The 17,630-nt window shown below is 39.6% G+C and overlaps 2 protein-coding genes across 2 annotated transcripts; both read right to left on the bottom strand.

Annotated features, from left to right (window-relative positions):
* Nucleotides 1-2,709: 2,709 nt before the first annotated feature.
* LOC126668329 (uncharacterized) lies at nucleotides 2,710-3,857 on the bottom strand. Its single transcript, XM_050361535.1, has 3 exons — nucleotides 3,798-3,857; nucleotides 2,840-3,747; nucleotides 2,710-2,746 (listed from the first exon to the last, which is right to left on the bottom strand). The coding sequence occupies exons 1-3, from the start codon at nucleotides 3,855-3,857 to the stop codon at nucleotides 2,710-2,712; spliced, it is 1,005 nt and encodes a 334-aa protein (XP_050217492.1).
* Nucleotides 3,858-9,099: 5,242 nt separating this feature from the next.
* On the bottom strand, nucleotides 9,100-9,612 carry LOC126668328 (uncharacterized). Its single transcript, XM_050361534.1, has one exon. It carries the CDS (start codon nucleotides 9,610-9,612, stop codon nucleotides 9,100-9,102), a length of 513 nt encoding a protein of 170 aa, XP_050217491.1.
* Between the last annotated feature and the right edge of the window lie 8,018 nt (nucleotides 9,613-17,630).

The raw sequence follows: 17,630 nt of genomic DNA, 5'->3' as shown, positions 1-17,630 counted from the left end.
CTCCGGTTTTCGGCCGTCCGAATACTTTGTTTACGCTTTTTCCTTTTCGAAAATCAGTAGTATTACGACGGTACAGGTGACCACGAGGCAAAAACTTTCTGCGGCAATCAAACCATAATTGTTTTCTACTCCCTTTAAGCGTGAAAGCATCCGTATTTTCCATGCAGTGTGGGCAAGCCAGTCTTCCAGATGTGCTCCAGCCAGACAACATGGAATAAGCGGGAAAATCATTAATTGTCCACATAAGTGTCGCTTTCATTTAGAAATTCTGTTGCCTATGAACGTCGAATGTCTGGACTCCAAATTCCCACAGTTGGTTCAGCTCAGCTATCGACGTCTGTAGGAAAATATCCATTTAGTGTTTAGGATTTCGAGGCCCAGGGACAGTAACAGTTAAAAACATAAACTCATCTTTCATACGCATCAATGGAGGGAGATTGTAGGGTGTCAAAATTACTGGCAATGATGAATACGGCTGCCAGAAAGCCCCAAATGGTTGAAACCCATCAGTACACAGGCCTAGTATGATATTTCGAACTTCTTCCGCAAACTCTGTATGTAATTCACTGAAATGTTTCCACGCTGGGGAGTCTGACGGGTGACACATCTTACCATCAACTATCTCGTGTTCTGCGTGCCACGTCGTATTCTTGGCGGTGGCTTTAGAAGCGTACAACCTCTGTAGTCTCGGAGTTATAAAAAAATAAAACATTTTCCTATAAGGGACATTAACTCGTCTTTTCACAGAATTTCCTTTAGGGGGCGGTTTCCACCGTTCGTGATAGCAAATCTTGCATCGCGTTAAGTCCGCGTCTGGCCCCCCAGTAAATCATGCAGTTGCGGAAACAACAATCGATAACTTTAACCGAAAACCCAAGACCTCTAACCATCTTCTTTATTTCAGCAAAGTTCTTTGGCATCTTGTTGTCCTGGGAGCAGCTCTTGTATAATTTTGGTCACATCATCTACTAAAGCTACTGACCCACTATGTCGACATGATGTCCAACATTTTAGCAGCTACAGACAAGAGAGAGTGTTTGCTATTACCGGGGCATACAGGTTCTTCGGCCGCACGCATCATATCATATAGATGTTTAGCTTCATTATTCGGTTCTTCCTCCGTGAACACTACTTCTGGACCGGCAGCATCGATAACCATTCTCTGAACGGAGCTGAACTCGTCACCCTCCTCATATTCCATGTCAACGTCATACTCCGGTAGTTGCGCTACGGGACGGGGATTTAAAACATTTCCCTCCCCATGAAAAACCCAGACTTGATAATCTTTCACAATCCCCTTCTGCAAAATGTGTAGCTTCACTGTTTCGACATCTCGGTAACTCGAATTTTTACATCATGTCCTAGGACAGGGGCATTTAATCTCGGGCCCACTCATACACGCTGGATGGCGTAAAGAAAAATTCACAAACTCTTGTACGCGCTCGTCAAAACCTGGGTATAGCAACCCGCCCTGGAGCCGCCTATACATCCAACTTCCGTCTGCATCCATTTATGTGGCACGGATAATTAGGAGGGGTTTTTGCTCAAAAATAGCAAAGCCAATGTAATTGACTGATTAAAAGGTATGGACCTATCCCATTCGCAAAACTGGCACCCCTTAACTCGGCCACGATATATACAAACGGAGAAAAATATTCGCCAGCCTTCCGTCGTCGTTCTCCTTCAGTGCGATATTTAATATATGCATTGTAACGCTAATTATATATTCCGCGAGGAATAAGCGTTACAAAACATATACTATACATCCACCCGGAGAACAGACCGCTGGAAAACAACCGAATAGTTTCTACCGCTATTAGACATATATGGTTTTCGTGATCGAGTTACGGGAGGACCAGTTTTGCGAACTGTACAAACTGTACAATCCCATGTCGTTCAATCTCTTGAACACACACGGGACGAGAAATCTACGGCTAGGTTTACGATTTTATTCGATGGGAATAAGATCGAAGTCAATTTAATTGGGTTGAAATTTCTAATTTAACTACTAAAGGAAAAGCAGAATTTAAAAAATAATAGTACTTACTTGTTGTAGAGCAGAACCGCAACAGATAATCTCGTACCGAAACAGATAATTTGACCGCAACAGAAAAGATGTGGAATCTCGGACCGATACAAGCAATCGACGGCTATCAAACATATATATCACGTAATTAATTTCAATATTTTATTATTATATAATTAGATATTAAATGTCTGAAAAAAAAATTTGGCAGCACTTCCCTTATAAAATGAGCATCACCCATTTTACAGGAAAGTCCTGCTAACAAATTACAATACATTTTTAAATTTAATTACTATCTAATAACTCATAACAACCAAACAACAATACAAATTATTATTTTCACAATTATTAACCTAAACTAACACACGACTAATTATTATAATTATCCGATACTTATGTAATTTATATAAATTATACAGTACTTTACCAAAATATAAAATGAACACTAAAAAAAATTAATCTAACTTAAATAAATTAACTAAATTAAATCTAAATTAATAAACTAATTACAAAATTAATTATTATAATTAAATAATTATAACATACTTATTGAGATTTTAACTTTATCAAATAATTTTTTTTTTGTCAAACAACCAAAAGCTGCAACTCTATTGCAAGGCTAAAAACAGCCACCAAAACAAGGAGGGAAACCAAACATCCAAACTAAGCCAAAAGCTAACAAGCTAGCTAGAGGCAATATCTAGAACAAAAACAGAAGATCTGCTATCAGAAAAACAGCAAGCTACAAAAAACAACTAACCCTAGAGAATAGCAGATTATAAAAAAGAGTTCATCCTAGCATTGACAACAAACTTGATCCCTTCAAGAGTCTGCAAAGGATTCATGACATTATTATTAAACACAGCTTCATTTCTCGCTCTCCAGATAAAATATACAGCAGCAGCAAAACTCAACCTTCTTTTCTTAGCAATCTCAGATCTCCCCTTGGCTCTTCTCACAAACCAGCTTATCTCTCTTCTCCAGGGATTAATCTGTCTTCTAATACCCAGCCAGACCAGAACACCCTTCCAAATACAATCAGAATAAACACAACCAAAGAACAGGTGATCCATGGTTTCACTTTTATCATTGCATAAGCTGCAAGTATCTGAGCTTATGGTCCCCCAACTGAGGAGCCTATCTTTAGTCATAATCCTGCATTTTAAACCAAGCCACAGAATAAAAGCATGTCTAGGAATAAAACCAGCAAACCAGACAAGGGAAAACCAGGGAACATTATCTTTATCATCACATAACAACTGAAAAGCACTTTTGACAAAGAACTTGCCACTTTTATTAGCTTTCCAATTAACCTGATCCTCAACATCATTATTTACTTTGAAATTCTCTCTGATGAAATCCCAAGCATTTGCATCATCTTTAAAAATAGGGGGAGGCAAGTTCCAAGAGTTGTTCCTCCAAACCTGATTGACTCTGGTTTTAGAAGGAATATCAGCATCTCTGAAGTTCAGCTCAGGATATCTATCTTTAATGGAAATGCCACCAGGCCAAGGATCATGCCAGAAGAAGAACTTGTCCCCTTTACCAAGCTTATAATCAAACAACTTAAGCAAATCTGGCCTAATATTGAGAATTTGTCTCCAACTCCAAAAGCAGTCATTCAACTTAGTTATCCCCAAAAAACTCATTCTTTTAATTTTATTCTCATCGGCCCAATTAGCCCAGATAGAAGGTTTATGAGACAGGATCCCCCATATGTGCTTAGAAATAGCTGCACAATTCCAAATCTTTAAAGAGTTAATGCCCAGACCTCCCTGTCTTTTATCACAGCAGACTTCTTCCCACTTAACAAGCCCTCTTTTTTTAACATTATTAGCTCCATGCTAGAGAAAGTTTCTGCAAGTATTCTCCACTGCCTTGATGACTGCTTTTGGAATGATAAACATTGAGCACCAGTACACATTCATGCTCCATAAAACAGACTTTATCAATTGCAATCTCCCTGCATAAGATAAAGATTTCGAAGCCCGGCTAGAAATTCTGGAAGTTATTCTGTTGATAAGACTGAAGCAGTGGCTTTTGGACAATCTGGCGGTTACAAGGGGAAGACCCAGATATTTCACAGGTAACACTCCCTCCTGAAACCCTAATCTTCTCAAAATTTCCATCTTCCTCCTATTAGAACTGCAACTGAAGTAGACTGAATTTTTATTCTGGTTAGGGATTAGACCAGAAGCTTCAGAGAACAAATCTAAGGCTTTATTTATTATCTCAATAGATTTTATGTGAACACTACTGAAGATAAAAAGGTCATCTTCAAAGCATAAATGATTCAGTCTAATGTTCTTGCACCCCTTATGGAAAATAAAATGCGAAGCAGCATCAATGTTCCTCTTCATGATTCTGGTTAAGTACTCCATACAGAGCACAAAAATAAGGGGTGAGATGGGATCCCCTTGTCTCAGACCTCTACCCCCAGGAAAACACCCTTCAGATTCACCATTGATCATGATAGAATACATAGGGGTCCTTATACAAGTCATAACAAGCTTAATAAAACTGTTAGGGAAATTAAAACCCATCAGGATCTCTTCAATGTAGTCCCAACTAACTGAACCGTAGGCTTTTTGGATATCCACTTTGAGAGCACAAGAGTCCCCGTCATTCCTGTGATAACTCCTAACAATCTCATGAGCCAGTAAGATGTTATCCCCAATATTTCTCCCAGGCACAAAAGCAGACTGATTCTGGCTAATTATATCACTGATAACACTAGCAATTTTCCCAGTCAAAATTTTAGAAATGACTTTGTATAGGACATTGCAGCAGGCTTTGGGCCTGTAATCCCCAATATCAGAATGGGTATTTTTTTTAGGAATCAGAATAATGTTTGTAGAGTTTATCTGCTTCAATAATCTGCCATTCTTCATGAAATCTTTAACAGCACAACAAATGTCTTGACCCACTATATCCCAACTCTTTTTAAAAAACCTGCTGTTATACCCATCTGGCCCAGGGGCTTTCTCATCTTTAATGAAGAAGAGAGCATTTTTTATATCATCATCAGAAATATCACAACTCAACTTAATACAATCTTCCTCTCTCAAAGTGTTACCATATCTCAGGGTGTCAAAATCCACAGAAGTCCTAGTTAGATTGGCTCTGCCCAGGAAGTTCTTAAAATGGCCAACAATGTCATTTTTGATTTCCTCTAAATTATTACTGACAGTCCCATTTCTCAGCTTCATACTAATAATTTTCAGCTTAGATTGTCTGAGCTTTATACTTCTATGAAAATAGTTATTATTTTGATCCCCTAGATTGATCCACATCATTCTGGATTTTTGTCTCATTATATTCTCCTCCCAAGACACGAGCTTAATCAAATTTTTGACACAAGCTCTCTCCTCATCATGCAAACAAACATTAAAGGGATCTTGAATCATATCATTATGGAGATTAGCCACCAGAATCTTCATATCAGTAACTCTTTTAGAGATGTCACTATAAACTTTCTTATTTAAATCTCTGAAGTCATTTTTTAAAGCTTTAAGCTTCTGCACAATCTGAAAGAATTGACTGCAATTCCCTCTTCTCCCCCATCTATTCTGAACAATGGATCTAAAGTTAGGATTGTCACACCACACACTAATGAATCTAAAAGGAGTTCTTCTAGCTCTCTGGCTGTCTTTCAGAGTGATGATTAATGGAGTATGATCAGATACCCCTTGATTGAGCATATTAACAAAAGAATCAGGCCACCTCTCCATCCAGGCATCATTTATGAAGCACCAATCTAGCTTCCTCTAGATCCTGTCATTTCCTGTCTGATTGTTATTCCAAGTGTAATTATTACCAATTCTCTTTAGCTCAAAAAGATTGGCATTATTAATCCCCTCTTTAAAATCCTGAGCAGCCTGTAAATCAATCTCATTCCCTCCTAATCTGTTAGAATTATCCATAACTGCATTAAAGTCCCCAACTACAACCCAACCAGTGTTAATATTCTGGCTAATCTGGACCAAATTATCCCATAACTCCACCCTGTCATTAGCTATATAGGAGCCATATATCATAGTACAATTGACCATATTATCTTTAATCATAAAGCTAACATGAATGAACTTCTTATGTTTCTTAATAGCAATAATATCAAGACAATCTTTATTAAAAAGGATCCAAATCCTACCCATACTAGACATATCATAATTATGAATGACATCCCAGTTAGCAAGTTTATTAGAGATACTACTCCAAACTCTATTAATCTAACTTTCATTAACTCTAGATTCCACAATCCCTATCAAACTTAACTTGTATTTACCAATCAAAGAATACATCTCTAATTGCTTTAGAGGGCTATTGATCCCTCTAATATTCCACATGGCTATCATCTATCTATATCCAACATCCTGGAGTTAAGCCTTGTTTTCCTCCCTTCTCCAACTGATCCATATTTCCCTTTACTTTCATTGGCAGTACTCTTAACATTTTCATCAATAAAACAATCAGGCAAATTAACAAGAGACTTAAAAGGATTAGTTACCTTTGTTCCCTTTTTTCCCTCTGGCATATGACTGATCTTTCCAATAGGGGTATTCATCACAACTATCTCAGACACCACAACATCTTGAGTTCTGATCCCATTGTTTTTTCCTTCAATATCAGCCCGATTCTTCTTATCCACCTCAGGATTGGTAGATTTTTGTTCTCTAGACTGAGTTTTGCCTGCAACTTTCCTGTAATCTTGAGTGACTCTACAGTTTGCTTGAGAGTGCCCCATTCTACAATATTTTTCACAAATTAGAGGCTTCCACTCATAGTAAATTCTTTGTTTGAAAACTCTTCCATTCTCATCTTCAAGATCAACTTCTTCAGGATAAGGACCTGTTGCTTCCATTTCCACTAACACTCTAGCAAATCCCAATTTAGTGCGATTAAGAGTACATTGATCACAATATAATGGTTTACCACAGAAGCTTCTAATCTTACTTAGCATAGAGGGTGTCCAGAACTCCCAAGGAAGCCCTGGTAGCTGAATCCAAATCGGGACAGATCTAATGGCATTTGGATCCATAGACATTCGAGGACGCCATTTCTTCAACAACACATGTCTCTAATCAAACGTATAAGGACCAGCACCGAGAACCTTGTTGCATCCTTCTTCAGAATCAAATTCAAACAGAAACATAGATCCATTGATTCTGGTAACATTTTTTAACCCAACTTTATTCCATTTGTTTCTAACAAATGTTTCAATCCTTTCAAATTTTGGATACATTCCATACACACACCCAACAATGGCATGTTTCCATCTCTCTTCTTCATTGACTGTATCTTTGGAATTAAAACTCACAAATCTCTTACCATCCTTGACTGACGGGGGATCAAATTTCAGCTCACTATTATTACTTCTAGCTCTATTATCAGAAAAAAGCTCATTCCATTTTTTTGGATGTGGAATCTCAGGGGAGATCTCACTTGCCTCAATCTCGACTTCCTCATATGTTTCTTTTTCTTTCATACCCAAATCTTCCATAACTGGATCTATCTCTTCAAATCCATCTTTGATGATTGTCACTACTCCATTTTCTCCAGCGATTGATTTATCAGCCTACTCTTCAGCTAAGCTTGAATCAGTAGGGCCATTAAGGTTAAAATCTGGTGCCAGAGTCACTGTAACAGTCGATTTCACTGACCTTTTCCTCGCCATAGAGCTAACAGCGTAAGCGCTGAGAGAGAGCAGGAGAGAGAAAAAGCCTTTATCAAATATTTATAACTTAAACTAAACTAATAAAATATAAATTATAACCTAATTCGGCTAAACAAATGCTAATTAGATTAATATTATAAATAAATTAGAAAAACTGAAAATTAAATATAACCAAATCCTATAATTTTTTAATTAATATCCTAATTAAAATATAATTATAATAATAATTAAATTAATTAACTTAAATAAAAATCCAACCTAATCCTAAAGTTTGCAGCCGGGGGAGGAGCAATGCAGTCTTCGTCGGCAGCGACAGACCAATGGCGGCGGAGAAAACTGGCGGCATCGGAGGACAAAAGTCTGCATAATTTTCATATGAAAATTTAAAAAAATAAAAATAAAAACCAGTAAATTAAATCAAAAGAATGGAGAAAAACTTACCTGAAACGAATGGAAACCGGCGTTGGAGAATCGGACGGTGGGGAAACGGTGGCTGAACGACAGTTGGCATGGTTAGGAGCGGCGGCAGTTTTGGTTTTAATAAAATGAAAAAGTGAGGAAGAGGGAGAAGCTGATGCTTCTGAATTAGGGCTATATTAGCTACGGACACGGGTCCGTCGCTAATGTAGCAATTATCCGTCGCCACATTAACTAAAACGGAGCGTTTAACTTAATGGGCAATTGGCGACGGATAGTATATATGTCGCTAAATAGCGACGGATATACCAATCCGTAGCTATTTAGCGACAGATATACTATCCGTCGCAATTTTTAGGTAACTTTCTTTTGGCGGGAGCTTCCCCGCCACTTTTTGCGACGACCATCATCTTTAGCGACAGATATTCCGTCGCAAAAAGTGGCGGGGAGATTCCCGCCAAACATTTCAATGCCTATGTCGACGGACATAGAGTCCGTCGCAAATTCCGACGTAAAAAGCATAGATTAGCGACAGAAATTTAGTCCGTCAGAAAATTCTGTCGCTAATCTGCTGTTTTCTAGTAGTGGCACTTGCCATCTCACACCCAGGTTCAACACTTCTCGACCTCTGAGAAGCGATTTCCATGCCCATGATCAATTCAAATGGTTTTTAGCTTATATAAAAGAATTATCAGGGAAATATTTACCGTTAAAATCTCTCGATAACAGGAAGTCCGGCTGAGTTAGAAAGCGCCACCCTCGCTTGGCCAAAAACGCCAAATTCAATTTTTTGAGATCTCTGAAGCCAAGACCTTCCGACTCCTTCGACTTACACAACCAACTCCAAGCCACCCAATGCATCCGTCTTTCTCCGTTTTTTTGGCCCACCAAAAATTGGAGATGATTTTATTAATCTCCTTACACAGCCTCTTAGGAAGGAGGAAGCATGACATAGAGAAATAAGAACCGCCATGGACACGCTTTAAATAAGAACCTCCCTACCCCCATATGATATAAAACTCTCCTTCCACCCCGACACTTTTTGCTTGACTTTAGCACAAAGTTCTCGGAAGGTTTCACACTTTGATTTTGTAACAAGGGTAGGAAGCCTGAGATACTTGTCCTGACCACCCACTTTAATCACACTAAGCAGACCTGCAATCTGAGAACGGATATATGGGGGCGTATTACGGCTAAAGAAGATTGAGGACTTCTCTATATTCACAAGCTGCCCCGAAGCTTTATACAAAAGATTAAGCACAAACTGAACTCTAGTAGCTTCCTCTTGCGAAGCCTTAAAAAACAGAAGGGAATCGCCGGCAGAAAGCAAATGGGAGATTCGCGGGCTGCTTCTATCTATTTGGACTCCTGCAATCTCATTATTAGCTTCTGCCTGCACCAAAAGCAAAGAGAAGCATTCTGCACACAAGATAAAGAGGAAAGGAGAGAGCGGATCATCTTGCCTCAAACCTCGAGATGGGGTGATAAAAGCCATGGTGAACTCCACTGAAATTGAGGGAGTAGGAAACCGAAATAATGCAGGACATGATCCACTTAATTTACAAATGATGAAAGCCTAACCTTGTTAGAATTCTCTTCATAAAAACCCACTCCACACGCTCGTAAGCCTTACTCATATCAAACTTAAGGGCCAACTAGAAATTATGACGACTCGACCTAGTCTTCAGATGATGCATAATCTCGTGAGCCAGCAAAATGTTATCGGAGATGATACGACCTTTGATTAAAGCACTATGATGCTCACTAACTACCAATGGGATAATAGGCTGTAGTCTACTTGTTAAGATGCAAGCGATAATCTTATAAAAATCCGGGCATAGACTGATGGGTCTGAGATCGGACATAGATGTAGGCGTTTTCACCTTTGGGATGAGAGTAATAGTAGTGTGATTCAAAACCGAAGGTAATCTGCCCCCTGCGAAAAATTCTCTCACTGTACCACAAGTATCATTTTTATCAGCATTCCAGTTGGATTGGAAAAACAAACTTGTCATACCGTCTTGACCCGAGGCTTTATTAAGGCCAATTGAGAAAGCTGCTTTACGAATCTCCTCATCGGAGAAGGACCGAGTTAGCTGTTGGTTCATCAACGGCATCAACTTCCTATGCAGGTGTAAACACCTATTTTTCGGACATGTAAAAAGTGATAAGGAACTAAAGCGTCCAATGATGATTTCCAAAGAAATTTGTCCGGGTTACGAGATTTTGATTTGCTTGCAGGAATCTAAGCAGGCGTAATCTATGCATAGCTGCAAACTTGGAGGATTAAAACGCAATTAGGCGTAAATAGCCCATAGAAATCCCAAGAGATTGTAATCTAAATCCATAAATTGGACTCATTGCAATGTCTTAGAAGTGTATGGGCCAATTTGCAAGTTTTACGGACCGAAACTGACCATGACCAAACCTATATGGTCTTAGTAGCCTTTTTGACACTTTTAGGCATCAAAATTGACTTTTAGCACCTTTTTAATTAGCTAGCAAGTCCAAATCCGAAAATTAAAAGGAAAAATTAATTAAATAGAGTTTAAAACTAATCCTAATACATCATTGCATATCTCTTAGCAGTTTAAACCCTAGAAGACTCTAAACTAACCCTAGGTCAACCATTCCCCTATAAATAAAGCCTTAAGCCAGCCTGACAAGAGGTGGCACACAAAACCTAGAAATTAGATAGTAAAATTCGGCCCCTTCCCCTATAATAGTTATAGCCGAAAATCACACACCACACACACACAATAACATCGCTTTCGGTCCTAAAAAAATAATACGAGTTAATTCTCTAAGATCGCAACATCTGCACGGATTCGAAGTTGGATTCCGCATCCACTTCGCCAACAAACGAACCAAGGATTCAGACCGGTAATTCTGAGGACCATCAATATTTTATTTCTTTGATTTGCCATTAATTTTTATGCCATGATTGTCTTTATTGCCGAATTCGTATGATTTAGGATGCATGTTTAATCTTTTTATTGATTTTCCCAGTAAAATTGCCATATTAGCTATATTCGATGTTTTCAATAAATTTCCATGAATTCGATGAAAAAGCATGTTAATCACTGTAATTAATAAGGTTTATGCTCAAATCCAGAAATCCAGTTGATTTAAAGCCCTTAAAATACATGTTTCTAGGTGATTTAAGCTCTTTTTGCCATGAAAAAGACTTAAAAATAGTTGATGCCCATAAATAATTTTTTTTGACATCTTTAAAAACTCTGTAAATGCCATATTTGAATTCCTTATTCGATTTTATGTAATTTTGACTGTTACATGAGAAATAGAGTTAAAACGAGTGAGAACGAAGCAAAAACAAAAATCCCGGAACTGTTGCTACGAACCGCCGCCGCCACCCCAGCAAATGGCGGCATCGCCAGAACAAAGTGGCGGCACTGCCACCATGAACTGCCGGCGCCAGCAGTCACACCGGCGCCGTGTTCTTCGTTCATCAGCATCTCCAGAGCACCTCCTAAATCTGCCAGACTTTGATCTGAACTTCCAAACGTGTTTCTGAGCTCATCCGGACTCTGAATCAGGTCCAGTTTGAACCCGCACGTAGAGAATTTCATGTACTTTAATATTTTGTATTGTAATGGGTCAGACCCGATGTAAATTGGACTCATATGTCCAAATATGTAACATAGTGTATAAACCGGGCCCACAAGCCCGTGGCCTAGCAAACCAGCAACTTCCAGAGCCGATTCCGGGCTAACCCGAGCTCGGAATGGACTCCAGATCAAACCACTAGAACCGGATCGACGAGAGACACAACTCTCGTGATCTGACCGAGAGCCCAATTTGACCAGACCGATGGTCAAAACCCGCGCGAGTGCCAGGCACTCAAAGTCAACGAGGTTAAAAAGTATTTCTAACTTTGTATGTATATCAAACTGCCCTTGAGATGCCAGCATTATTTACCGCTTTCCAAAAGCATTCCGAATCAAATAATAACTGGTTAAAGGACTAATCACCTAAAATTGGCCCACTATTGCAATTCTAGCCCATCGTTTAGACATCGTAGGACTACCACGAAAACGTAGTAACGGTTGTATAGGTTTCTCAAGTTCACCTAGTAAAATCAAGGCTTAACCCATCTAAAGGCCCATGTACTTTACATTTTTTTTCCCGTAGGTCCTTATACTTCATTTTTGTATTATCTAGTCCTTCTACTTATCTATTTTTGATTTTCAGGTCCTTTTTGAGTTTTTTCCAGTCCCTCTACTTATAATTTTTTTTCCTCCAGTCCTTATACTTACAATCTTTTTTTCCTACAGCCACACAAAAGAACTGGAAAAAACTCAAAAAGGACCTGAAAAATAAAAATAGATAAGTTGAGGGATCAGATAATATAAAAATGAAGTATAAGGACCTACGAAAAAAAGTGTAAAGTACAAGGGCCTCTATATGGGTTTGGCCTAAAATCAACCAATCAAACATTTACATCCGGTTTAGGCTTTATGTATGTTAAATATCCAGACCAGCCAGACTTATGCTAGTTGCTAGAAACCTCCAAGGTTAGATGTATGTTTAGGAGTACCTGCTACTTATCTCAAATGCCAGTCCAGATTGAGTCATATGCGCGTCAAACGTGTTTACTGCTTTCATACATGTTTATTTATAACTTTCATATCCTGTGAACTGCATATACTGTTGAAATGAGATAAATGCAAATATGTCCAGTAAATAAAGCCGGTAACAGATAAGCCAAGCACAAGAGTCTCGAGGAGGTCTACGAACCCTAGTCTTTGGTCCGATGTGCATGAGATAAATGCGAATATGTCCAGTAAGGTTATCTAGTCGATTAAAAGGCAATTCCTAGTTGAACTAGGTGGCGACTCCATTTTTCAAACCATTTCAAGATCGAGAAGTCAGCCATAAGCCTTGGACGAGTGGCCCCCGAACCCCGCTCATCTCATTGTGGCGACTCCACTAGGGATTTAAAACAACTATTTTTAAAACATTAAAAAAAAAACGTTTTCATAATTATTTTCAAAAATGGTTGACATGGACCTAAACCGCACGGCTTGCGCCTTGTCAACCACCGGCTTTATTTTCCAGACATATTCGCACCTATTGTATTGCATTAGAATTTTCTCTTCTCACCTACTCTCTAGGAGACCCTATCCAGCCCCGATACTCATATCCGATCTCACGCTCTGACATTGAACTCCAATGTCCAAAACGTCTTATGCGGAGTAGTATCACTCACAACCTAGTACCTCGGTCGTTTGTACTCGTGATTGAGGAGACCTATCAAAGGTATTTCACTATGTGGGAGATTTAAACCGGATACTACCAAAACCAAATGACTCAGCCCACATGCATTCTAGCTTAGACACTACTCTCTAGGATCAACCCAATACAATGATTGTACTTGAGGCATGACTGTCAATGTAATGATTCCAAATCCAAGTTTTTAAAAAACTTATATTTCAATCTCAGTCTTAGGTCCGGCCTAACAAACTTTCCAGATTCAAAAACCAGATTTTCAAAACATCCTGTTGGGCCAGACCTGAAAGAAATAAATCCGATTAAGTGAAACTCCTTCGCTTAATCAAATCCCCAATAACCAGTCCAGTGGAAAATCCTTTCACTAGATACAGCCGCAAGGCTAAATCAAACTCTCAGATTTCAAAACGGACTTCCACGTCCACCCTAAATGTTTCAACTCCTTCCAAAAGGGGATAAAAGAATCATTACATTGACAAATGTCGTCTATCTGCCTTAGAACTGCTAGAAGAGAGCTTTGCAAACGCCGACTCTTGCATTTCGATACGAGGGTATATACCAAAACACCTAGGAATAAACCTCTCCCGGAACACGTGTGTGGGAGAAATGAGGTTGGAAGGAACAACGTGTCTCTATGATATCAAACTGTTCTATGTGCCAAACTTGCTACGTGCTATGTGTTCAAAACTAACCCTGCATTGCGTAACATATCATGATGCATCTCATGCATCTAGAATTATAGAATGCCGCATACTAACCCCTTGTGGATGCAATACTCACCCTACTGCTCTCTGGCAAAGGCAATCTGGAAGACTCTTCAGACCCGAAAGCCCTCCCAAGACGCCGGCAACACCTCATACGCCAGCTCAGCAAGCCAAGTTAGTCTACGAGCAACTTAGTAACTCCGGTTCCAAGAGTTCCTCCAGTATATTCTCTCGATTAGCCAGCTCGGTCAACATGTCAAAAACAAACACAGGGGCTCCTGTGACTGAAGGTCAAATCAACTAGATGAAAGAGAGGTCATGGACTCTGTCAAGCAACATAACAAAGACCTGAAGAAATGGCTTGAGAACATCATAAGAGCCCAACTGGGGACAGAAGGTGGCCAGAATAATGAGCAGAATGCCACCGATGATCAGGCAGTAGAAACGATGAGAAACGACGAGTCTGGAAGGAAATGTAGAGCAGACTGTGATAGGCTCAGAGGGGAAATAAGCAACCAGGACTGGTTTAACAATGCAATGTATGAAGAACAGCTGAAAGTGGAAGCTGAAAGCAAGAAACCCAAGAATCAAGAGTCAGTACAATCTGAATCCTATCAAGACTCGGCAAAGAAGATTGAACAGCTCCAAGCCACCATCAATGCCAACCAGCTCATCAACTTGGATGAGTATTCCCTAGTAGAGGACGAGAAGTTATCGCCAAAATTCTAGATGCCAGATCTCAGCCACTTCAGTGGGAGAGGCGATCCTCGCATTCACCTGGACCAGTACTACCACTGTCCTGACAAACAAACAGATTATTCGGTCTTTCCCAAGGTCGCTAGAGGAGAACGCAGCCCGATGGTACTGCGACCTCCCTATGAAAACAAGGGGAGAATCGAACGAACTATCTACCGCCTTCATGAATCAATACGGTTGCGGTTCCAAACTAGAAATCACTCTAAGGGATCTAGAGATGACGAAGCAAAAGCCTGGAGAAGCATTCTCCAAATTTCTCGCCAGATGGCTAGACAAAACTGCACTATTGAAGGAGAAACCATCCGAGAAAGACCAGGTCAGAATTTTCGTTAGGAATGTCTACCCACATTGGGTCGGAAGGTTGCAAAACATGAACCCTAAAAACTTTTTGGATTTACTCGACGACAGGATGCAAGTGGAAGAGACAGAGTCCGAGAAGAAACACAACGCACCGACAGGAGGTTATCGGTTGAACTACCATTCAGCTAGCAAAAGCGCCAGTGTGAACTTTGTCCAAAGACAGGGCCCAGGAGGGCGAAGGTTCTCACAATTCCCTATTTCTCTCACGAAGGTCTTAGACAAATTGATGAAGCAAGACCTTCTATAGCCTAGGCCACCCAGGAATCCGCCAAATCCGAATGCGCCAAATTACAATCCTAACGCCCATTGCAAGTTTCATCAAACTCAGGGCCACTGCACTGATTAACATCACACTGAAGCATGTCATTTAGGACTTGATAGACGATGGAAGAATTACTGATCCATTAATGGGACAATAATCTGCCGCTCAACTATCATGCGATGCCCCCACCGAAGGGCGTAAACGCCATAAACTCCGGTCTGACTAATGAAGAGGTTATGGATTCCTTCGTCGATAATGATCCCGTCAGCCCCAAGAAGCTAGTCGTAAAGGAGACAACACTAGTTACAGAGCCACTAACAGTGCTATTTCAACAGCTGAAATCTCAAGGGTTGATAGATCACCCGCCACTGAACGGCAAGCTGTGCGAGTACCATAGGGATTTTGGGCACTCTACAAATGAGTACACAGAGCTGAAAGAGGCCATCCAAGCATTGGTAGCACAGGTTCATATAACTGTTTTGGGCCTGTTCTTAGTGTGCGACCCTGTAAGTTCATATAACGTTGGTAGTAGGCCCAAAATCCCTATTTCAGTCCACAAGTCATAAGTGGTCTCTAGCAAGACATTATGACTACCCAAGTTATTCGAATATCGATAATCTGATTTAACCATTTACAATAATATTTTAATCCCTTTGTCTCTCGATATCCTAATTTAATATAAGGCATAGTCCTGTCATCCTTATAATATTCAATCATTAGTTTCCTAATTCTAAGTAGACTGAAAATGATAACTCTTTATCAATTCATTTAGCATAGCCATGCATTTCCTTCAGTCTATATCTTACTCAAATAAATGAGGGACAAATTCCTTCTCAGTCACCCACATTTCTCACATAGTTACTTTCATATCGAATGACAATCTATTCCACTATCCTGTTAAAGATAATGTAAGACTGTATCAAAACATGAAATAGCTATGTAGAAATCCATGATGATTTCAAGGTCAAAGGATTATACTAATAGAACTGTAATGAGAATTACTTATGACAGTTATCTATGTAGTATTCTCAAGGTGGGTCATCGAGTGCCTTATTTCTCAAATAGCACCTATGATTTGACTTTATATCTCATATACATGATTAGTAAAACATAATCATCAATCAACATCATACTAGTCTCAATATACTATTAAGACTAGGGATAGATGGAATATAATTGTTTTATAAAACCTAAGGGTTCTACTATCAAGTCACATACTTGATGATCTTAGAAAGAATTAACCATAATATAAAATGATAAAAACTGCCAATTAATAAATAACAAAACGATAAAGTCAATATATGGTCAAACATGATTGACCAAGTGCATATCACTAACAAAACCAACCCAGAATGCGTAAACAAGCTTGCTCCGAAACAATTAAAGGAGGAAAATACGCCTGACGAGAAGCTGACTCGGGCTGATGAATTAACTACAAGTAAGCCAACCAGGAAAGAATACCTCGAGTCAATCTATTTGGGACCTGCTGATACGTTCTAAAGAGCTCAGAAAGGCCATGCTACTAGCACTGACGGCAATGACGATTGAACCACACGTTACCCCAGCGGTCATGCTCAGCCAGCTGACTAAGAAGAAGGCGGGCGCCATTGTCTTTACCAAAGATGAACTACCACTGGAGGGTAGACAACATAACAAAGTGTTGTACATCACAACAAAAATCCTGGGGAAACGCATTAACCCTATAATGATAGATGATGGGTCTGCTATCAATGTTTGTCTTGCGCTGATCCTCCCAAGGCTTGGACGACGCTGAAGCAATCAGAACTAGTCATCAGAGCCTACGAAAAGACTAAGAGGGGAATGGAAGGAACCTTCAAAGCACTGGTCAAAACCGGACCCATCAAGGCATAAATAGAATTTGTCGTATTTGACATATCAGTTACCTTCTCACTACTATTGGGAAGACCGTGGTTCCATGAACTAGGAGGAGTACCCTCTCCACTGCACCAGAAGATAAAATTCCTGTACGAAGGAGGGATAGCCACAATCAAAGATGAATCGGGAAAAGTGATCAACATGATCAAATTCGCCGAGAATGAGCTGATACGGAATCTAGGGTTCCATATCTCCGCAATACGAACAGAGGAACGCACATTCATGGATGCTAAAAGGATCCTCATGATGAAGAATGCCAACTACATGCCTGGAATGGGAATCAGA

This window comes from Mercurialis annua, linkage group LG2 (genome assembly GCF_937616625.2).
Source record: "Mercurialis annua linkage group LG2, ddMerAnnu1.2, whole genome shotgun sequence".
Taxonomy (NCBI): Eukaryota; Viridiplantae; Streptophyta; class Magnoliopsida; order Malpighiales; family Euphorbiaceae; genus Mercurialis; species Mercurialis annua.
This window is presented reverse-complemented; position numbering and strand designations above follow the sequence as displayed.